Here is a 25,050-nt window from a genome sequence, read left to right as displayed (position 1 = left end):
TACTCTGCTGGTGGAGTCACTGTGTACATACATTACATTACTTATCCTGTACTGATCCTGAGTTACATCCTGTATTATACTCCAGAGCTGCACTCACTATTCTGCAGGTGCAGTCACTGTGTACATACATTACATTACTTATCCTGTACTGATCCTGAGTTACATCCCATATTATACTCCAGAGCTGTACTCACTATTCTGCTGGAGGAGTCACTGTGTACATACATTACTTATCCTGTACTAGATGTAACATTTAGGATACAAACCAGTGTTAAAATGCGTTAGATGTATGATAGAAATTGATGCTGTTTGATAAAGATGACACATTTTTAGGCAGTCTTGTATAATTTTTCACCACCTATTAGTTGTCTTACTTAGGAAGATTTATTCTTGTTTCAGCGCTGATTTAGTTCTTGAGAAGGTAGATAACAGGCAGTGCCAGGCTCCAGAGTAGTTATCTTAGCACTAAACAGCCACTAGTTTATAATTTAGAAAGATCTCTCTTCTCTTCGCTTTCTGCCCAGACTTTTGTGTTAGACAATTGGAGAGTGGAGTCCAAATAAAATTGCAAGATGGACGTCTACTCTTGTGCCCATGTGGGTCTAGGCGGGAGGAGGCGCCCCCAGATGTGTGATTCTGAGCATAATACAAGTTTACTGTTCTTTAAGCTATTATTTAATTTAGCCACTGTGTGTGTGAATCCATTTACCTTGAATCTTGGAATCCATAATAAAATACTCATCTTTTTCAGCAATGCCGCTTCTCCTTGTTGGGACAGAAAGTGTCTAAAATGCATAATAACTGTACAGCAAGTCATGAAAAACATTTTTTGGATCAAATTTTATCAGAAGTCTGGTACACTGAGCTTGATTCTATCGTCACTGGAAGCTTGATCTCCACCTCATGTCCTTTTGGGACCACTTGGACTTACTAACCACAGTTGGACAAAAGCCTGAGAATTTTCGAGTTAAAATACCGAGTAATTAGGCCTCCTATTCTGGAAATGGCTAACAAGGTTCTTGTGTTTGATGTCAATATGACTGAAGAAACTATTCATAGAAGAGATATAAGGGATAAGGAGCCTCCAACTTGTAGCCATTATCACTATCATTAGGTAGGTTGAGGAGATATTTTATGACCCACGGTCTATGGTCCGGGATTATGAGCAACCTCTTGAAGAACATCAGTTTAGTCTTTTCATTAAGTTGTTGATGTTGTAGTGAAAAAAGGCAAGACACACTTCTAAAAGGATTTTCTTTTAATCGGGAGTTCCTCATAATATATCTCCATAGCAGCCTCTCTCTTTATGTAAAGGCACTAAAAAATACTGTTTTGCGTAAACCCAAAAACAAAGATCCTCTTGGCACTGATGGGAACTCTTGTGCCACCAGTACTGGTCTAGTCCCTTTGGCATCTACCTACCTTCTCACCGCATTGTGCTGATATTATAACATTGGTGGTACTAAATCGGTTCTATCATAATGAGTAGTCTACCGACACATTAACACTATAGTGTTCAATCGAACTTAAAGGGGTTTTCCAGTCAAGATAAGTTATTCCGGGATAAGTGAAAATGTCTAGATCAGCGGGGGTTCGATCACTGGGACCATCACCAAATGGCAGAAAGGGGCAGTCCAATCCCTGTTAGAATGGTCAAAAGTGTGCATGCCCAAGAGCCACTCCATTCATTCTCTATGGAACTGCATAGTGAATAAATAAAAGGGCGGTCGGACATGTTCAATGCTGCGCCATTCTAACAGCGATAAAAGTGCCTTGCTCTGTTGATTGGTGCCGGGCCCAATGGTGAGACCCCCCTACTTATCTATAAGTTATCAAAAAGTAACTGCAGTTTCGATCAGGATATTCAGTCTATTGAACTCTTAAAGTGGGTAAAATATGCTATGTTACTGACTTTTCAATAAACTGTTATATGTGAGTACACAAGGAATAACACAATGTCCTGAACTTATCATCAGCTTTACCTTTACAGGCTCCGTATCTACTTTTCAGTTTTCTTTGAGCTAGTGAGAAGAGACTAGCTCCTATGATATCTCCCATACACAGTACACATGAGTGATTTCTACACTGAGCAGTGTAGCTGTGACTCCAGCACAGAGATGAGCTAAAACACTAGAAGCTGCAACTCTTTCACTCTGCTCAACCCACCTCCTCTTTCATCCTCCAACTTCATAGGCAGGTCTAATCTGACAACTCGGTGAACTGGCAATTTTACAGAGTGAATGATGAGATCACATAATTCAACCAGAGTCAGTCATAAGTACTGAATTCAGTTTATTCTTTAAGAGCATACAACCCTTTTGCGCAAAAGGAACCTTGCAGCAAATTGCACAGCAATGAGCAGCTGCACTCTGTCTGCAAAAGGGGTCTTTTACTTATTGATCTTCTCCTGCCTTTAACCCACTTCCCTGCCATTGTAGCTTGCAAGGAGCTGTGTAGATGTTGCATGCATTTCTGGCAGTTGTAGGGTTAAGGCCGATTACTTAACATAAAGGGGAGCGCAGCACTGAGCCATCTCTTGCAGACTGCAGAACATCGCAAAAATACAGCCATGCACAAGATGCAAAAAACCCAAGATGCAGGCAGTGTGGTGAAGCTAGCACGGCTCCTTGCCCCTACTAAACCCAGAGTGGACCATATACACAGGTCTAGCGACCGGCCCAGTACGGAACTGAGATTAAGAGATTAAGGAAGAAAAAAAAGGCAATTATGTAAAAAGTTTCTTTGGAAGAAAACAAGTGCAACAAAAAGCCAAGGTAGAAATGCAAATCAATCCAGGTCAAGCCTACGTGCCAGTAGTTGGTTCGGGCAGCAGTGGTGGCTGGTGAAAGGAGCCTGGGAGTCCCAATATAAAAAGTACAATAATTTTTCTCCCTGCTGCCCCCGACAGTCCAAATTCCAGAGAAACAAGTGCATAAAATACGTTCTCTCACCCAACAAAACCCTTCCTGAGCTTAAGAATTGGAAGGCTCCTTAAGAGTCATCCAAAGTTCTTCCTCCCGAACCATGTTGAAAGGTGCAACCACATTATAAAACCGTTCTGCAATGTTCTTTATGTATGGTTAGGACCACAGCAACAAGTGTGGAAAGAAAGTGGAGCCATATTTACAAAAAACATCACACTTTTTACCCCTTACAAGAAATCTTTAACTTAACTTCTTCATCAACTCAACAATAGCATTCAGGAAGAACTTCTTTTGTTTAGGTCGGACCTGAACATTTGCAAGATTAAATAGGCTTTCAAGAAGACTTCTATCTACAAGGAATCTCCAGTTTAGGGACGGCTCTAACTTTCTTCTATCCATGGCCTTCAAAATTTTAACCAATTGCAAAGTCTTGTTAGGGGCTATATAGAAGCCTTGGGAAACTGCACAAGCCAAGAAACAAATAAATGCTGAAGTTGGAAATTCCCTTTAAATTAGCCCACCCTTTGTATACTATATGTTGGCTGGATGGAACGCCATAGAAGCTAAATTCACCTAAGTGCACCAAGAACCAAATTACGGTTGGTTGTCACCTCAATATCAGTACATAGATAGGATGGCACACCATGATTTCGGGTCATCGTTACCAGATTGTGGCTCACCATGAGTTGCCAAAGCCAAAACATACACAGATTACTTGTATATCTCTATAATGAGCCCTCATTAGAAAAAAAGGTTTGCATTTGAGATACTGTGGTCGGGTGGGTTAAGTGAATAGAATACTAGAATTTCAAAAGTAAAAACTCACTAGTGCCCTCTAGACCACAGAAAAGTGTAAGGCATCGCAATCGTACATATATTTACATTAGTTAGGTACATTGGGGGCTGTATTGATTAAATCTAGCCCTTTTCATGCAGGAGGTGGTGGAAATTTCAATATCCGACCTAATATAACTATCAACAGCACCAGATGAGACATCAATGTCTGTAAACTGGATGGAACTCATTAGAAAGTTCTGTTGTCTGACCTGTCGGTTGGCAGCTTTATTGGCAAACAGTTTGATTACTGAGATAAGAAAAAGGAACACATTTTTTGGTACATGCAGAAAGATAAATGAAAAAATCTGGGGATAAACAAGATGTCATAGGGGTCTATGATGTGGACTTTTCATTGCAACATGCATGAGAGACCAATGAAGATTATATGTCTCTATCCATAATTACATTAATCTATACATGGTAAACAAAGATCTATTAAGTGATCATTGTTCCAACACTGTACATCTGAAGACAGTCCGAAGGGGTGTCTTAAATATCCTGTACAACTATATACAGTGGCGTTGAAAACGTGAGGTCTATAAAACTCTCCAATTGACGGAGACACTTGTAATGGCAGAATGTGAAAATAGATGGGACTAGATTTGTAATGTTCTATAAAAACACTGTACAGTGAAGAAGATGAATGAGATTAAGAAAACTGTCTATAAGTAGCCCAGGGGGCTTACAAAGATGTCCCAACTTCCAGCAAGTCAACAGTTGTGAAGAGATGAACCTCGCCATATCAACCAGTGCCAACCCAACAGCTAGTGAAAAATGGCCAATGAACCTAACATTCAACTATGTCAAACAGACACATAAGGTAACAGGGTGCCTGCCCCAGAGTACTGGGCTGTTCAACCAAGTCTAATCTGCAGTTAGAGCAAGCCTAACAGAAGATGTTGTCATCAAAAATTTCTATCCCATATTTGCTACTAAATTCTTTGATGTGGTTGCACCTTCGGAGGAAGATGTAGATATGGAGACCCTTTATTCTGGGCGCATTACATGAATCGCTGTTTGCCAATATCTACACAAGTCCAAAAGATCCCTAGGCAATCGCTTATTTGCTAGTTGGCCAACCCATATCACCATATGGTCCCTCACCGGTGGCCGACCTGGGGGGTGGTCCACAGGGCGTGCAGAGATCTGAGTCTGTGTCTGACTCTCCCTCTGCAATGTAAGGACGAACTTTGTTGCTGGGACCAGGACCCGCCACTGCCCCATTGTTCAAAACATCTAGGTTCTCCTTGGACTGAGAAATGCTAAAGCCACTGAAGGAACGCTCTAACTCTTCATGATCCACTGAAGGAATTGATATGGAGGTGTCACTATCTCTCAAGGCTGCTGTGTCTCGATGTTTGGCAGATCCTTCTTCGCCTGTCCCCATCCTGCTTCCTCCAAATGCAGAAAGTGAGCGCTCATGTGATGGGGGAGGAGGAATCCTTACCATGGAATTAGGATCGCCTACAGGTGAAGAGCCATGGCTATGGCGGTGGCTTGGCGGCTGTTGCTGCTGTTGCCATGATGTAGATGGAGGGCAATAAGTTGTAGTTGTTCCCTGTGTAGGAGGAGCACTATAGTTTTTTTGACCCATGGAGCTTGTGGATCGAATAATTTTAGTGATGCAGGCGTTTCTTTCTACAGGATCCCGACTATCCTCTGGACTGTGATATGGAGGAGCAGGCTCACGGTCTTTGGTCCCGAAGTAAGCCTCTGTTTCAGATGGTGGGATGCCCATTCTTTGCATGTAGATGTTGACCAAAAAGTCAAGTTTCTTCTCCATTGACAGCACCTGAAAAGAGCATAATGGTTACCACAATCACCTACACTAGGCTAATACATATTAAAATGCCTAATCTGTAATTACTGAGACGTGATTTTATTTGAACCATATTGTGATCTTACCTCAATATAAACACATGTGAACATAATTGTAAGGATTGATAAGATATTTTAAGGTTCAATCTGATATTTTAAGGGTCGATATGAAACCTAAATAAATAAAAGCTAAATATAACATTGTAAAATTTCTCATACCTGTTGTCAATTTACTTACCTGTTTTTCCACTTTGCCCAAACGACCCATCATACTTGGATCCTCAGGAATCTCAGGTTCAGTTGCTCCCTTAGTCCTATCCTTCTCATTAATGGAACCTCCTCTTCCGACAATCTGGTCCACTCTACCAGAAACATAAACATACCCAAGAATGCCCAAAGATTAGTCAAATGTCACTGCAGATTTCAATTCTTACTATTCCAGTAAGCAATTCAGAATCAAACTAGTTCTAGCACCATAGCACAGTCTACATTAGAAGAAATTTCAGCATCTAATGGCGTCAATTTTTTTTTTATTTCCGATTGGAAGCCATTAACCTAAGAAAACCAAAAACAAGTCCCAGGCACATGTGAAAAGTCCTACAAGAGTGTAATATTCACATTTCCAGTAGAGTTAAATTAATTCATTATTTTGGCCTTTTTATGGTAGAAGATTAATTGTAGGTCCTTTCAACAATTGTAATGTATTTTTTGAGCCCCTAAAAGTCCATCTTGAAAATTTTAGAGGCAATGAGGTGAAAATGTCAGTGACATGAGTGAACATTCGCTCTTGTATAACCCTTCCAAAAGCTGATCTGGGGTGCAACATCTACAGATCCCACCCGTTCTCTTTGTACTGATCATTAAGCCTATATCACACTTGAATGCTGTGTGGCTCCCACCAGCCGGCATGATATGTGATGGGGACACGTGCACTAAATGAGGGTGGCAGGGGCAAGGATGAAGAGGACACAGACAAACACAGTGACAGCAGAGAAGATGAAGGGGCCAGGCTACTGCAAGGCAGAAAGCAACAGCCTAAAACAACTGCCAGGGATCCAGGCAACTTTTATTTTTTCTTTACCAACTGGGTCCCATGATTTTGGCTAGAATACATCTGGGTAATGCTTTGGATATGCTAAATTATACATGACTTTGGCTCACAAAGTACGTCATCCAAATGAAGACTGCTGGAAATTTTCACCTACAGCTTGAATTGCCAGTTTACAACAGTGGGGTTGTCCTAAATGTATGGAGAAGAAGCTGTCAGTACTTGAGATCAGTCTTGCATGAGCTGAGAACTTCTATAAACCCCAATTAGTTGGAAAGATCTTGCTGATCTATATGTTAATTGTACCACCATTGATAGTCATATCAGTGGTCAGTTTGGCTCTTAAGTTCTCACCCAGTGCCAAGTTATGGCTCTTTACTTTAAAGAGTTGCTCAGAAGATGTCCATTTTAATAATTGAAAATCCACATAATCCAGAAGAAACCTACAATTTTTGGGAGCTGTTGTGGACATGGCTCTCATCTGTGGCTTAAAAGATGATGTCCTGAGCAGGGAAACCCCCTCTAATAAATAACAGCGTATACAAAAGGAGTTATCATAACCAGTGAAAATGCCTATGATTACACACCCGCAATATCTACTCAACATTGGTTCCTCCCTTCTAAAATCCTAATCTTTGGTGGGATCTAGAGATCATTTATTTAGAAAAAATACATTAAAAGAGACATAAAAATGCTGCTCGTTTTCAGCCACGATGCCATCTTTGTCATGCTCCATTAGAATACATGCGTGCATGCAAATAACAAGGTAGAACCCAGAGCAGAAAAGAAAGACTAGCAACAGATAAAACAAAGGAGGATGCTTTGTCTTCTCAACCTCGTTGCAGCTCAAAAAAAAAGAATAAATGATACAGCAAACCCCTTTCACCCATTTATGTGATGGACACTTACCTTCTGCATGGGTCACCTTGACAACTTTGCTTCTCCCTAACCAGTGAACACTATGCTTCCCTAGATCTCATCCTATAAAATCCTGTTTCATATGATGTTCAAACTATAAAACCTATATCTTGGGAGCACTAAACATAAAGTAGACCTCATTTGATATCATTTAGCAGGGTAGACAGAAGTTAGGTTTAGTGTTCCTTTAAAGGGAATCACACTGTTGATCATACACCAAGTTTTTGAGGTCACTGACAATTCTGGAGCTTCCTGATTATTGTTCTCTACAAATACTTATCAGGTCATCAATAAAATACAGAAACTTATATTAAGGTCTTATACTATTTTGGATTTGTGCAGTTTTGGACCTTATGTGTGTCCATAAAAGCCAATGATCTCATAAGAAACATGGAGGTGGCTCCTTAAATTCGACATGACATTTCTTGTCTAATTCCCCTAGGTTTTCCCAGCATCTACATGCCATCACAAACCATGGACTGGAAGAGGTTCGCCTTCAAGAAAGGAAATAAAAAATGAAAGCAGTCCATACAAAGAGGCATTTTGGTGAATCCTAACCTAGGTGAGTACAAGGGAGATTCTTTGGTAGATTGCACTGATCCTTTGGTAGGGTACTTCTTATGCCGGGGTGTTGAAGGGGGTGGGGGACCCACAATCATATCTATCCTGGCAAAGTAAATAGAAAAACAAAACACCAGCAAAAATGCATAATGAAGCAACGTTGGGAAAAATTCAAAAGGGAAAATTTTTCAATAAATTGGAAATATATTCCATTGGGCTGAATTCAGCTATGTCAATGTGTAGGTTGCAGAAAAACCACCAGTCAAAGTTTAGGATGGCTGGAATATATTTGCATGTATATATGTAGCAATATCCTGGTTGGAATACTGGATATAGATCAACATATATTCCTATGGTTCGAGGTGACAGACACAGTGTGAAAGTATAGAGAGGGTTTGTGCGTCATGATGGAGGAGTGAAAAAAATACACAATATGACACAAGACACACAACTGGTCACGGGAGTAATCATCATACGTATGCAGGTCAGAGTGTAATTGGTGGTGAAACTGGAATTTATCAAAGGCATTTGTCAAATTAATAAAGTTATCAAACCCAACTAAGATGGAGTTAACGTTATCTTCTAGAAGTATTATTAATGACCTTAGATAACATCATCTCAACCTTGACTAATATAGAAGATAACTTCAATACCCTGAGACAAAAGTCAAGTCAACTTTTCTTCTGATTGTCAAAAACAGAGGAATTTATTTTAACCTACATTAGGTGGCAAATTGAGGAATCATGAATGGAGACATGAGGCTCAGAGGAAGCCTCATATAATAATATATGAACTGGGCACTAGTCCTCTACCATACATAATTAAACCTCAAGACTGAAGGTACTAGTAAGGTAGGCACCTCCATGGTCACAAGCAGCTTTGGATGAAATCCACCTATTTTTGTGTCAACCTAAGCAGCAACTCTGTTCTACAGTGAGTATGTCACTCTAAATGGATTTTAGACAATCAATATAATAATATAGAGGACTTGACTCCTATAGAAACCATACTAGCACTGTAGCTGTTACTGGTACAGTGACTGAGAAAATAACTTAATTCACATGAAAATGAGGATGTACTCTTGGAAAAACCAAGAGCTTTGCCATTATGCCCCCTCTTTTTTGCATTTTGGGGGCTTCACCTGCTTCTGATTGATAGCGCCCGTTTACCAGAGCGACGTTGTGTGTCTGTGTGTTTGCTCAGACTGTGCCTGTACACCGTCTGCAAGCACATACAGTGCTTGAGAAAGTTCTCCTCCTTGGCTCCTCTCTGCTTGCTACAGTGACACAACCAGAACTATCAGCAGAGAAGAATCAGGCAGGAAAAAGTGCCCAGCCACACTGTGTATGCCGACGCTACGTGCGAGGTCAGGCTCAGGCAGTGCCAGTGTGCACACATGCTGGTTAACTTTAGGCAGAGCTCATTCTGGGAAGCGAGCACTCAACATGCAAAATGGTGACGGTGCACCAAGGCCCCCTCATTTCAGTAAAAGGTACAGTGCTAGCGTGAATTTTATAGGAGCCAAGTCCGCTATATCATTGTATAGCTCACGTATTCGCCTGGTATGGGGTTTGACTTTAGGTGATATTTCTGACATCCCTTTGGGTTACTGTAATTATTTTCCCATCAATTTTGACACCGGGTACGTGATTTGGTATGAAGCAATTAGTTATCTTCTATTTTATTTCATTTACCTCGTCAAGTTTCTGCATGTTACTACTTACATGATATTCATATAATTCTTCATGTGTTTCGGCCTTCCTTTTCATCATATTTGGTAGCTTACCCCCATGTTTGGGGGGATCCATTGTAATATAATATTCCTAGTGGCACTGTATTGTGGGATGATTCAAATAAACCTTTTGATAATTCCAGGTGTGGTCACATTTAATAAGATCTTATTGCATTACATTTGACTATGGTATTTCAAGTTTCCACCTGTCAAGGAACACTTTGGAGTTTTTTTGTTTTTTAGGAAAACATAGCTCACCTTAGTTTTTCACAATTTTGCGGTCTCTTTGCACATGACCTGCGGGCTCTGACTCTGACTGTGTGGTTGCTAGTAACTGCAGTACCTTATTTTTTGATATTTAAATTCGGACTTCATGTGCCATTAATCTCCACTGTCATTGGCTCTATGGCACAAACACACTATTTGTCTTTGTATCACCAAACTTCTTGGTATATATGGCATTTGGCCATTTAGCGCACGTGGCTAAATTGTTATTACATTACACCTCATTTTGCGGTGCAGAAAACATCTAAACTGCAGCTTCTGTTTATAGCTGTACTAACAGGATACCTGCACGCATGTACTGTGAGGCTCTGCAGCTTTCATCTATAGCTGTGCATTTGATATTTGCACACATGCGCTGTAATGTATTTTCATTCACGACTGATCTTCCTTCTTTAATCTATGGAGTTTTTATTTGGCGCATGCGCAGTCCCCCGTCTCTGTGCCAGCTGGCACTTTGCCTCACTGCATACCTGCGTATCAGTACTTCTGGCTACTGCAACCTGACCGCTGATGTCATTTCCGGTTTCTTGTTGGCGTCTCGCACAGCTGTTGTGGATCCTCTCATTTTGGTATGTCTATATCTTAATACATACTTACCTTGTAATGTCTTCACACCCTGTTCCGTACAGATGTGTCCGGATCCCAGAATTCCAAGCGGCGTAAGTTCACCGACCGCCATATTGGGACATCCAAGTGATGGGTGTCTCAATAGGGAAACTGCTGGTGGTACCAGCCTCTGGCGTGTTACCACCAGCGGAACACCGTCGCACCACACACACTGTAGACGCCGTACGCAGCCTCTTGCGCGGTACCACCAGCAGAACACCGTCGCACCACACACACACTGTAGACGCCATACGCAGCCTCTTGCGCGGTAACACCAGCAGAACACCGTCGCACCACACATACACTGTAGACGCCGTATGCAGCCTCTTGCGCGGTACCACCAGCGGGACACCATCGCACCACACACACTGTGTACGCTGTATGCAACCTCTTGCGAGGTACCACCAGCGGAGCACCGTCACGAACACGCCGCCGCCATCTTTGTACAGGAGGAATGCTGCTATCTGTCTGCACAAAGATGGTGGCGATCTGATTTACTGCGCCTGTGCGAATTTCGACATGTCTACAGGCAGGGGAAGCCGGTTACATTAACCCCTTCAAGACGCAGCCCTTTTTCGTTTTTGCGTTTTCGTTTTTTGCTCCCCTCCTTCCCAGAACCATAACTTTTTTATTTTTCCGTCAATATGGTCATGTGTGGGCTTATTTTTTTGCGGGACGAGTTGCAATTTTGAACGACACCATTGGTTTCACCATGTCTTGTACTAGAAAACGGGAAAAAAATTCCAAGTGTGGTGAAATTGCAAAAAAAGTGCAATCCCACACTTGTTTTTTGTTTGGCTTTTTTGCTAGGTTCAATAAATGCTAAAACTAACCTGCCATTATAATTCTCCAGGTCATTACGAGTTCATAGACACCAAACATGTCTAGGTTATTTTTTATCTAAATGGTGAAAAAAATTCCAAACTTTGCTTAAAAAAAAAAAAAATTGCGCCATTTTCTGATACCCATAGCGTTTCCATTTTTCGGGATCTCGGGTCAGGTGAGGGCCTATTTTTTGCGTGCCGAGCTGACATTTTTAATGATACCATTTTTGTGCAGATACGTTCTTTTGATCGCCCGTTATTGCATTTTAGTGCAATGTCGCTGCGACCAAAAAAACGTAATTCTGGTGTTTTTAATTTTTTTTCTCGCTACGCCGTTTAGCGATTAGGTTAATCCTTTTTTTTAATTGATAGATTGCGCGATACTGAACACGGCGATACCAAATATGTGTGTGTTTGATTTTTTTTTAATTGTTTTATTTTGAATGGGGCGAAAGGGGAGTGATTTAAACTTTTATATTTTTTTTATTTTTCTCATATTTTGTAAAACATTTTTTTTTTACTTTTGCCATGCTTCAGTAGCCTCCATGGGAGGCTAGAAGCTGGCATAGCCTGATTGGCTCTGCTACATAGCCGCGATCATCAGATCGCTTATATGCAGCTGAATTACAGGCTTTTTATGAGCACTGACCACAGGGTGGTGCTCACAGCAAGCCGGCATCAACAACCATAGAGGTCTCAAGGAGACTTCAGGTTGTCATGCCGACGCATCGCTGACCCCCGATCATGTGACAGGGTCGGCGATGCGCGCGTTTCCGGCCCGATGGGCGGAAGCGCTAGTTAAATGCCGCTGGCAGCGTTTGACAGAGGCATTTAACTAGTTAATAGCGGCAGGTGGATCGCGATTCCACCTGCCGCTATTGCGTGCACATGTCAGCTGTACAAAACAGCTGACATGTTGCGACTTTGATGTGGGCTCAGCGCCGGAGCCCACATCAAAGGAGGAGACACGACATGCGCCGTACTAGTACGGCGCATGTCGTGAAGGGGTTAAAGGGGTTTTCCCATGAACGAAAGTTCATTTTAAAAATTGTATACAACAAAGGAAAACACCAGCGCTACCAATAGAAAAGATACCCTTTGCTCCTGGTATCAAAACAGCCAGATGCCAGGGCTGTCAATGTAAGTAAACAATATTAGTAAAACAGGATGATACCGCGCTAAAGGGAAATGTCTGTGCTGAGGAATCTATATACCACTAGGTGGAGTATACAAAAGTTGCCCCTATTAATAAACTCCCCGCTGAGTCCCTGCTACATGTGATGGGAAAAAAGTGGAAGGATAAGTGCACTGTGATAAATACTATGCTGAGCACAACGTGGTACCAGAGCTGTTGGCACTAACCAATACGAGTCTAACTCACCGAGATCTGATGATAGACGTAGTGCCAGAGGTGCCAAGGATCCGAGCGCCTGGAAAGTGAGTCCAGCACATGAGACGCTGCTCTTGAGGAACAGGTACCGGACGAGGAAGCCAGCACCAGGTGGCAGCAGCCAAACAGGAAGGCGGTGAGTCGGCGTGGAAACCAGGAACGCCCCGGCCGGTGGCGTCCCTGGAGACAGTGAAGCAAAAAAAAAAAAAATGGCCGATGGGAGCGCTCACTGTGTGACGTCACAAAAAGTGTGGAGCAACACTGGGACCAAGCAGACAACCGACGTGTTTCGAAGGAACGCAGTCCTTCTTCATCAGAACCCTTATCCTGTTTTATTAATATCATTTTAAAAATTGTCTGTGTCTGACCGTGTACAGAGCATACAACATCTCCTGGGCAGGGGAGGAAGCAAAAGACAATACTGACATTACAGCAGGGGATCACACAGGATTCATTTTGTGAGGTAAAATATTTCACTGCCTTTTTTAAAACAATATTTTGCTTCACAAAATGTATCCTCTGCGATCTCCTGCTGTAATGTCAGTATTGTCTTTGAGGGGAGAACACAGAACAGGAAGGAGAGACGGGGGGAATAGCACATTGGGTAGACAGGTCAAAGTAGAGAGCACAGATGGGAGAAGTCAGCACATGGGGAAAGAGAGAGTGGATAGGTGGGTGAGAACATAGGGGGAGAGATTCTCAACGCTGCAAAACCTGCCCCCATCGTGACATTTCCGCCCACCCAATGCAACAGCATCGGGCCTCCATCTAGTATATATATATATATATATATATATATAAGTGTACAGGAGCCATTACACCTGCCCCTGACGAAGCCACTTTCAGTGGCGATACGCGTAGGGCTCACACGTCCTCCGGACCTTCTGGCATATACTCTGGTCATGTTCAATAGGTATTGTGTGCACTTCTCTGGTGGCATGCTCTAGCTGCAGCTATGGCATTTTTTCATTAATTTAGTCTATTGAGACTCTTTATCATCATCCTTTCCAGTATCATTTTCCATCCATGTTTCATGCACATGCTGCAAGTTTATCTTCGATTAGGATGGTAAATTACACATGTTGGTAAAGGATATCTTTTCAGCAGGGCACAGTGTTTTGATTCAAATATAGACATTTAATTTTCATTTGTACACTTGTTTTGCATTGTGCCTTGTTTCCTGCACTATTTGTCGGATTTATCCAATTTGCCATTAGGCCTATACTGGGTTTAAAACAAAAGAAAGTCCATTCTTTTGTTGGTGCCTCATACCAGGTGTCAAAATAGTATATATATCTGTAACATTGGCCAGTGTATGCTTATTTGATATTTAATCCTTTATGAGTTTATAAATGCATGAACATGCGGTGGGATGTATATGCATGCATATCCCTTAGGTCCACAAGGCGGCATCCCACCCCACAGTGGGCACTCTTTGGTTTTATAGGTTTTTACAGTATGTATTTTTTTGTATACTCTAATAAAATATTGATTATGTATTGGTGGCCCCTGTTTGATAGCATGTTCCTTTTTCTCCTATAATTGTTCAGCTCATGTATTGGATATTACATGGGTTTAGACGGGCTAATTTTACAATATGCCCTCCTTATATCATTGGACTTAGCTCTGATCAATTCTTCATGATCCTGTTTTCATTGAAGCCACCTTCATGATCTCAGCATACGGTAACTTGGACCAATTTTCCACCTTATGACTCATATTTAAGTTTAGCAACCTATTGAAACTCAGCGCTTTTATCAAAGGTAATCAACTAAACCAAATGGACGAACATGTTATCCCCGATAGAGCGTGAAACAGCTCTGCGTCGGCCATATTTCACCACTCGAATACACTCTGGGTTGCATGGATACACATCAGACAATGTGAACCGTAATCCGACAATGAGATCAACATTTCTACATACAAGTTCTAGAATCTTTTGGGTCATTGAATGTAATATATATAAATCCCATAACTGAGGGATTAACATAGTGGTGTAGTCCGTATTCTCTACATGGCCACCAACATTTTACATATTATTGACTTCAGACTCTGTAGTAGTTGAAGGATCTGCTCATAAACGTGTATATTATTGTGTGTATATGGCAGGAAGAGAAATTGAGAAGATTCCTTGCCTGGATTGCAGATTTTTGATACGCGCAAGCATGTCGAGATGTCCAGCTGAGTACTGCTCTATCACATCCATCACATCATAGGGTCGGAGACTTTCCTTGAATTTCCGCTTTGATACCATAAATTTCATTACGCTAAAGATGCAACAGTAAACAGGTCAGTCATTGAACAATCTAGTTCCTCACTGTGGATGACTTGGTGAAATTTAGAAGACTTACCACACGGCTCGAATTGAAGCCTTGAGACCAGGAGTAAGGTCTTCAGCGAGAAACTCACAGTTGCAGCTCCGGTTGTCCTCAGGAATCTCCTCCCCAGGGAGGCTGGCTGCTGGGTGGAGAACCCTCCATGAATAACATTATTTAAGCAAAGTGAAGGAGATCTTTTTTGTTTTTAAAGATTACTACAAATATAGGAGTAGTTCACATAACCGAGACCAAAGGAAGACGAAAGGTGGGAGGAAATACAGTGGGGAAAATAAGTATGTGATACACTGCCAATTTAGCAAGTTTTCCCACCTACAAAGAATGGAGAGGTCTGTAATTTTTATTTTAGGTACAGTTCAACTGTGAGAGACAGACTCTTAAGATAAAAAAACAGAAAATCACATTGTATGATTTTTACATAATTAAATTGTATTGTATTGCATGAAATAAGTATTTGATCACCTACCAACCAGCAAGAATTCTGGCTATCACAGACTTGTTAGTTTTTCTCTAAGAAGCCCTCCTACTCTGCACTCATTACCTGTATTAAATTGCACCTGTTTGAACTTGTTACCTGTATAAAAGACACCTGTCCACACACTCAAACAATCACACTCCAATCTCTCCACCATGGTCAAGACCAAACAGCTGTCTAAGGACACCAGTGTCAAAATTGTAGACCTGTGCAAGGCTGGGATGGGATACAGGACAATTGCCAGGCAGCTAGATGAGAATGCAACAACTGTTGGCACATTTATTAGAAAATTAAAGAAACACACGATGACTGTCAATCTCCCGCGGTCTGGGGCTTCATGACAGATCTCGCCTTACGGGGTAAGCATGATTCTGGGAAAGGTCAGAAATCAGCCCAGAACAACACAGGAGGACCTGCTCAATGGTCCAGCTGAGACCATAAACATTACTGATAGTAACACATCCCGTCATGGATTAAAATTCTGCAGGGCACCCAAGGTCCCTCTGCTCATGCCAGCACATGTCTAGGTTCATTTGAAATTCACCAATGACCATCTAGATGATCCAGAGGAGGCATGGGAGAAAGTCATGTGGTCAGATGAGACCAAAATATAACTTTTTGGTATCAACTCCATTCGCTGTGTTTGGACAAAGAATACCAAGAATACCATCCCAACCAAGAAGCATGGTGGGGAAACATACTTTGGGGGTGCTTTTCTGCAAAAGGGACAGGATTGAAGGGAGGATGGATGGGGTAATGTATCGCAAGATTTTGACCAACAACTTCCTTCCCTCAATAAGCACTGAAAATGGGCCGTGGATGGGTCTTCCAGCATGACAATGACCCGAAACACACAGCCAGGGCAACTAAGAAGTCTCTCCGTAAGAAGCATTTTAAGGTCTTGGAGTGGCCTACTTAGTCTCCATTTCTGAACCCAACAGAAAATCTTTGGAGTGAGCTGAAACTCAATGTTGCCCAGCCACAGCCCCGAAACCTGAAAGATCTGGAGAAGATCTGTATGGAGGAGTGGGCCAAAATCCCTGCTGCAGCGTGTGCAAACTTGGTCAAGAACTACAGGAAACGTCCGACCTCTGTAATTGCAAAAAAAGGTTTCGGTACCAAATATTAAGTTCTGTTTTTTATGGTATTGAATACTTATTTCATGCTAATTAATTATGTAAAAATCATACAATGTGATTTTCTGGATTTTATTTTTAGATGCTGTCTCTCACAGTTGAAGTGTACCTATGATAAAAATTACAGACCTCTCCATTCTTTGTAAGAGGGAAAACCTGCAAAATCAGCAGTATATCAAATACTTATTTTCCCCACTGTAATACTGCTTATAATAATTATCCTATAAAACATCAGTGGGCATTATTACCTACGTCTCCAATTGCCAAATTACAGCACAGGGTCTCTTATATAAGTTATGTGATTTTTTTAAATATTATCTTATTAATAAAAAATTGTTACCCTAAGAAACAAATATTCAGAGTCAACATGGAGGCAGATATTAGCCCCTGTTTTACCCTAGACCATCAGGGACTCAAGGATCAGTAACTGCATTATTCTAGGAAACATAGGAGAGGTCAATATGAGATTGTGGGGGTCTGACACCAATTAGCTGCTATTTGACTTTGCAGCTGCTGGATGTAAACACTTTTATCTCCATTCAATGTGTAGAGGCTGCTGCCGGGTCCTGCAGAACAGCTCCTAAATCAGCTCAGTTCAAAATGTTCACAACCACTAGCGGCCGCAGATTATAACAGCTGATTGGTGCTGGTGGTTGACCCAAAGTGATCCGATGTGGATAGGTCATTAATATGTGTGACCGGACAAGCTCTTTAGACGGGGTTGTCCACTACTTGGATAACTCCTTCTGAATCCCTGTTTCCCCTCAGTAAAATAATAATACCTATCCTCACCTCCAGTGGCTGCACTAGTTTTCCCGGGGATCGCGTGACATTGTTATGTCATGCGATTCCTGTGGCCAATTGTGTGGATTCACTTTCCACGCCGTCAGACAAATGAAGACGGCCAGAGGAAGTGATAGCTATAGCCGCCCTGTCCCATCCCCCCCACCCAATGTCAATTACGTCTATAGGAGATGAGAGTGAAGCCAGCGCTGATTGGCCACAGGAATCTTGTGACATAATGTCACGTAAGCACAGGGAAAGCCAATGCTGGCACGTTATGCCGCGGTGTAAAGCAATCCGTTTAATGCTATATGGGCACTGACTTGAGGGGGGGGGGGTAATTAGTATGGAGGGGACACCGACTGCAGGGGAGTAGGGAGGGGCCAATTTGCGGCCGGACTGTGCCCATCGCTGCGACCAATCAGCGACGCGGGATTTCCGTGACGGACAGACAGACACACGGAAGTGGACCTTAGACAATTATATATATGGATTACATTATCCTAGACCACAAAGTCAATCACAAGCCTTAAAGGGAATGGGTCATCAGCAAATGATCTGATGTTTGAATCAGGTTTTTATAATGCGTGTGTGTTTTCAAAAATATGGTTTTTTTTTTATTCTTTTACTTTTCAGAATATAATCTGCATATTAAAAAAAAAAGGATTAGAAATCTTCCCATTTTTGCAACTGGGGTTATTCTAGTCTCTAACATCCTGTTATTGTAGGAAAGTTACATGTACATTAACAGCAATAGACTCACCTGGACGCTATACTTTGTAATGAAGCAAATAATGAGCATGTGCAAAGGTCATTAGGAAAGGAGTGGGAGCAGGGGCAACTGTGACATCACCTAGTGCAATGAATAGACCGGTTACCTTTCATTACAATCCTGTCAGTGATGATAATGAGACTGCTGAAAACTCTTCCTGAAAAAAGTCTAAAATAGCCCCAGTGGTCAGTGTGAAAATTGCAAGACTTCTATTTTTTTATACAGATTTTCATATGAAAAATTATTTTTTTCTTACAAAGACATTTAACATAAAAACCTAATTTAAACAGTAGGCCATTTTCTGATGACAAATTCCCTTTAACCCCTCCACGATCAATGAAGACACAAGCATTAATCTTTACACAGACGACCAGGAATACAGGCTATTAGTGAAAATGGCATTAGACTCTTTACTACCCTAGACCATTGAGAAGCTGGAAGTGTTTTTATTAGCCCACATCAGGTCCATCAATGACCCCACCTTCAGAGTTCTGCCGTGATGCTGATCCCTTGATGCGGAAAGCCTGTCTAGTCCGTCCTCGATCTCCAAAGCTCCAGCTCTTGGGCACCTTGCTTGGACTCTCCTCCATGCTTTGGTCAGCGCTGGGGGAACGACGCACCCCTTGAGATTGAGGAGAACCTTTTCCTTTTGCAGCAACATTTCTGGGGCTAGAAAACACCCTCTCCTTCAAGCTCACTTTCTGGCTGCGGACACAAAATAAAGGCGCTGACCAACAATCCCAAAAATAACTTGTAAAGAAAAATTAATACGATGCAAAAGAAATATATGAATGAGCAATGCAAGGCCTGCTTTATACCTCCTAGACCAGTGCAATTAAACATTTGGCACTACAAGGCCCAGCACAACTTCTTTGACCCCGCCATCTGAGAACACATCTTTAACGGTTTTTAATCTCGGCCTGTCAATGACTCCACCACTAAAAACTAATTCTTCTTATACCAATAGGAATACATCAAGATGTTCCTTTGTTTATTGTAGTAGCCACCATGTTGGGCCAAGCAGTGACTTAGGCAGTGATATGGACATCCAAAGGTATGTCACATTAGGAGAACTCTACACCAGTTTTATGTGACCGAATTATTCTGTCAGCAGGCTTAATCTGTGAGCAGAATGATCTAGAGGCAGAGACCCTGATTCCGGCAATGTCTCCCTTACTGGACTGTGTTTTACTGCTTCAATAGAATCAGTGTTTTATCAGCAGGAGATAATCTCTACAGCACAAGCTGTTTGGTGCCTCCTAGTCCAACCGTGCCACCAGCACTGATTAGCACCTTGCTGCCTATGCACAGTGCAAACAGAAAGCAGCCAATTAGTGGTGTGGGTGGGGTTCTGCAGGATTCAACATTCCGAGTGCTGCAAGATCTGTAGCAGAGAAAAATGTGATTCTACCAACTGCACCCAGTAAATTAAGTGTTCAACACTGGAATCAGGGTCTCTGTCCCTATATCATAATGCTATCAGAATACATAGCACAAACCTGCTGACAGATTCCCTTTAAATGACTACATCTGCTAGGAGTATTACAGGTGACTGATTATTAAAGGGAGTGACTGCTGAATGACTTGTTATATTGGCACTTGAAATGGACAGAGATCTGCCCTTTTGGACTGATAGCATATGGAATAATCAAAGTAGTTGACTTCAATCTGTGTCTACCCAGTCTCAGGCTTTCAGGATATGCAGTATAATTGCGCTTTGGGATGAAGACCGCTGTTCTAAAGTCAACTGATCATTAACAAACTCCCTTTAAAAGTAAAGGCTAAAAATGGGGTACTTTTAAAGTGCAAGGTTGTTATACAAGGAGCGTTCCAATACTTGTGAAGTGTTGGAACATTCAACGTTTATGCATTAATTGTTTTGAAGACTGAAACAATGTATCATGGAAAAATCACATAAGATGTTATTTTCATGCATATAGCAAATAAGTGTTTGATATAGCAAAGCGTAAAGGAGACACAAAGGTGCTATAAGCAGACAACGCAAGACACGTGGAAATCAAGATGCAATGGTGGAATGAGGAGTGTGGGACTAAAGAAGCATTGTGTAAAGGTACCGTCACACTAGACGATATCGCTAGCGATCCGTGACGTTGCAGCGTCCTCGCTAGCGATATCGTCCAGTGTGACAGGCAGCAGCGATCAGGCCCCTGCTGTGATATCGCTGGTCGGGGCAGAAAGTCCAGAACTTTGTTTCGTCGCTGGACGTCCCGCTGACATCGCTGAATCGGCGTGTGTGACACCGATTCAGCGATGTCTTCGCTGGTAACCAGGGTAAACATCGGGTTACTAAGCGCAGGGCCGCGCTTAGTAACCCGATGTTTACCCTGGTTACCATCGTTAAAGTAAAAAAAACAACCACTACATACTTACCTACCGCTGTCTGTCCCCGGCGCTGTGCTTCTCTGCTCTGGCTGTGAGCGCCGGGCAGCCGGAAAGCAGAGCGGTGACGTCACCGCTCTGCTTTCCGGCCGCTTTGCTCACAGCCAGAGCAGAGAAGCACAGCGCCGGGGACAGACAGCGGTAGGTAAGTATGTAGTGGTTGTTTTTTTTACTTTAACGATGGTAACCAGGGTAAACATCGGGTTACTATGTGCGGCCCTGCGCTTAGTAACCCGATGTTTACCCTGGTTACCGGCATCGTTGGTCGCTGGAGAGCTGTCTGTGTGACAGCTCTCCAGTGACCAAACAGCGACGCTGCAGCGATCCGGATCGTTGTCGGTATCGCTGCAGCGTCGCTTAGTGTGACGGTACCTTAAGAGGGGTTAAATAATTAACTGATGCATGAAGATAAATAACAGGCAATGTGTCTGAATTAGCCTGCAGGTGAAATGCCTAAATCTGTGTATTCTCCACTCATAATGAATATTGGAAATTTCCCAGTTACATTGGCACACAGGAATACAGCACTCTTCCTCACAAGGAAAAATATAACTACTATAATTGTAGCTCTCTGTATATAACTTCTACCTATGTACAAGAATATAACTACTATAATACTGCCCTATGTACAAGAATATAACTACTATAATACTACTCCTATGTACAAGAATATAACTACTATAATACTGCCCCCTATGTACAAGAATATAACTACTATAATACTGCCCCTATGTACAAGAATATAACTACAATACTGCCCCATGTACAAGAATATAACTACTATAATACTGCCCCTATGTACAAGAATATAACTACTATAATACTGCCCCAATGTACAAGAATATAACTACTATAATACTGCCCCTATGTACAAGAATATAACTACTATAATACTGCCCCAATGTGCAAGAATATAACTACTATAATACTACTCCTATGTACAAGAATATAACTACTATAATACTGCTCCCTATGTACAAGAATATAACTACTATAATACTACTCCTATGTACAAGAATATAACTACTATAATACTGCCCCTTGTTATGATCCGGTGACCTTGGAGCTGCATGAGAACTTTCACTGGAGAAAGTGGCCACTATACTGATCGCAACCCTGAACTTAACACCGCTACTAGAAGTAGCCGTGGAGTGTACCTAACACACCTAGACACCTCGTCACAGCCGGAGGACTAGATTCCCCTAAAGATGGAAATCGGAATACTATCTTGCCTCAGAGAAAATCCCCAAAGGATAGACAGCCCCCACAAATATTGGTGGTGAGTCGGAGAGGAAAAAACATACACAGGCAGAAAAAACAGGATTTAGCACAGGAGGCCACTCTAGGTAGATAGGACAGGATAGGACAGAGTTCTGTGCTGTCAGTATTAAAACCCTTCAAAAAATCCACAGCAGGATATACAAAAACTTCCTGCATCTAATTAAAGATGTAGGAGCATATATCTGCAACTCCAGTGAATCCTACAAACAGAGCAGGAATAAACTGAAACAAGCACACAGCAGTGTGCCACAGATACAAAAATAAAACACTTATCTTTGCTGAAATTGGCAGCTAAGCAGGTGAGGCCAGGCAGAGAACCAATACTTCCAAAGAAACATTGACAACTGGAAAGGGCTAAAGAATCCAGCACACCTAAATATCCCAGTCAGAATTGTAGTTATCCGATACACCTGGCCAGGACTGCGAGTCAGAGACAACTGCATTCCCACCAACAACCACTGGAGGGAACCCAAGAGCAGAATTCACAACAGGGTTGAGGAGGGGTCACCGAACCATCACCAGGGCCCCCAGGACGATCAAGACGAGCCAGATGAAAGGCACGGACCAAATCAGCAGCATGGACATCAGAGGCAAAAACCCAAGAATTATCCTCCTGGCCATAACCCTTCCATTTGACCAGGTACTGAAGCTTTCGCCTCGAAAAACGGGAATCCAAAATCTTCTCAACAACATATTCCAACTCCCCATGAACCAAAACAGGGGCCGGAGGATCAATAGAGGGAACAACGGGCTCCACATATTTCCGCAATAAAGGAAGACATCATGGATAGCAAAAGAGGCCGGAAGCGCCAGACGAAAAGACACCGGATTAATGATCTCAGAAATCCTATAAGGACCAATAAACCGAGGCTTAAACTTAGGGGAAGAAACCTTCATAGGAACATGACGGGAAGACAACCAAACCAGATCCCCAACCCGAAGCCGGGAACCAACACACCGACGACGATTAGCAAAACGCTGAGCCTCCTCCTGAGACAACACCAAATTGTCCACCACATGAGCCCAAATCTGCTGCAACCTGTCAACCACAGAATCCACACCAGGACAGTCAGAAGGCTCAACCTGCCCAGAAGAAAACCGAGGATGAAAACCAAAATTACAAAAGAAAGGCGAAACCAAAGTAGCCAAACTAGCCCGATTATTAAGGGCAAACTCGGCCAATGGCAAAAAAGCCACCCAAATATCCTGATCAGCAGACACCAAGCATCTCAAATAAGTCTCCAAAGTCTGATTAGTTCGCTCGGTCTGGCCGTTGGTCTGAAGATGAAATGCAGAAGAAAAAGACAAATCAATGCCCAGCTTGGCACAAAAGGCCTGCCAAAACCTAGAAACAAACTGGGAACATCTGTCGGACACAATATTCTCCGGAATACCATGCAAACGGACCACATGCTGAAAAAACAACGGAACCAAATCAGAAGAAGAAGGCAATTTAGGCAAAGGCACTAAATGAACCATCTTAGAGAATCGGTCACAAACAACCCAGATAACCGACATCCTCTGGGAAACAGGAAGATCGGAAATAAAATCCATAGAAATATGCGTCCAGGGCCTCTCAGGGACCGGCAATGGCAAAAGCAACCCACTAGCACGGGAGCAACAAGGCTTGGCCCGCGCACAAGTCCCACAGGACTGCACAAAAGAACGCACATCACGTGACAATGAAGGCCACCAAAAGGACCTACCAACCAAATCTCTGGTACCAAAAATGCCAGGATGACCGGCCAACACGGAACAGTGAACCTCAGAAATCACTCTACTAGTCCATCTGTCAGGAACAAACAATTTCCCCACAGGACAGCGGTCAGGTTCGTCAACCTGAAATTCCTGAAGAACCCGTCGTAAATCAGGGGAAATGGCAGAAAGGACCACCCCCTCTTTCAGAATACCGACTGGCTCTAAGACCTCAGGAGAATCAGGCAAAAAACTCCTAGAGAGGGCATCAGCTTTAATATTCTTAGAACCCGGAATGTACGAGACCACAAAATCAAAATGAGAAAAAAACAAGGACCATCGAGCCTGTCTAGGATTCAACCGTTTGGCAGACTCAAGGTAAATCAGATTCTTATGATCGGTCAAGACCACAATACGGTGCTTAGCTCCCTCAAGCCAATGTCGCCACTCCTCAAACGCCCACTTCATAGCCAACAACTCCCGATTGCCGACATCATAATTGCGTTCAGCAGGCGAAAACTTACGGGAAAAGAAGGCACACGGTTTCATTAAGGAACCAACAGGATACCTCTGAGACAAAACAGCCCCTGCCCCAATCTCAGAAGCGTCAACCTCAACCTGAAACGGAAGAGAAACATCCGGTTGACGCAACACAGGAGCAGAAGTAAAACGACGTTTAAGTTCCTGAAAGGCAGAGACAGCCGCAGGGGACCAATTCGCCACATCAGCGCCCTTCTTCGTCAAATCAGTCAAGGGTTTAACCACGCTGGAAAAATTAGCAATGAAACGGCGATAAAAATTAGCAAAACCCAAAAATTTCTGAAGGCTCTTCACGGATGTGGGCTGAATCCAATCATGAATGGCCTGAACCTTAACCGGATCCATCTCTATAGATGAGGGAGAAAAAATAAAGCCCAAAAAGGAAACCTTCTGCACCCCAAAAAGACACTTAGACCCTTTCACAAACAAGGCATTGTCACGAAGGATCTGAAATACCATCCTGCCCTGCTGCACATGAGACTCCCAATCATCGGAAAAAATCAAAATATCGTCCAAATATACAATCAAGAATTTATCAAGATAATCCCGGAAGATATCATGCATGAAGGACTGAAAAACAGATGGAGCATTAGAGAGTCCAAATGGCATCACAAGGTATTCAAAATGGCCCTCGGGCGTGTTAAACGCAGTTTTCCATTCATCACCCTGCTTAATACGAACAAGATTAT

At 42.4% G+C, this 25,050-nt stretch overlaps 1 protein-coding gene across 9 annotated transcripts in view; it reads right to left on the bottom strand.

The window, feature by feature from the left end:
* Positions 1-2,275: 2,275 nt before the first annotated feature.
* The window catches only part of KCNQ2 (potassium voltage-gated channel subfamily Q member 2), a 127,410-nt gene continuing 104,635 nt past the window's right edge, over positions 2,276-25,050 (bottom strand). For 3 of the 9 annotated variants that reach the window (XM_069751127.1, XM_069751129.1, XM_069751125.1), the window contains 5 exons: positions 18,927-19,150; positions 15,295-15,403; positions 15,079-15,210; positions 5,818-5,941; positions 2,276-5,553 (listed from right to left, as the gene is read on the bottom strand). In XM_069751127.1, the coding sequence (XP_069607228.1) occupies positions 4,822-5,553; positions 5,818-5,941; positions 15,079-15,210; positions 15,295-15,403; positions 18,927-19,150 (1,321 nt within the window). In that variant the 3' untranslated portion in view covers positions 2,276-4,821. Of the gene's footprint in view, positions 5,554-5,817; positions 5,942-8,103; positions 8,212-15,078; positions 15,211-15,294; positions 15,404-18,926; positions 19,151-25,050 lie in introns of all 9 variants that reach the window. The other 6 variants (XM_069751123.1, XM_069751121.1, XM_069751124.1 and 3 more) reach the window with 3 other exon arrangements.

The sequence above is a fragment of the Ranitomeya imitator genome, chromosome 2 (genome assembly GCF_032444005.1).
Source record: "Ranitomeya imitator isolate aRanImi1 chromosome 2, aRanImi1.pri, whole genome shotgun sequence".
Classification (NCBI taxonomy): domain Eukaryota; kingdom Metazoa; phylum Chordata; class Amphibia; order Anura; family Dendrobatidae; genus Ranitomeya; species Ranitomeya imitator.
This window is presented reverse-complemented; position numbering and strand designations above follow the sequence as displayed.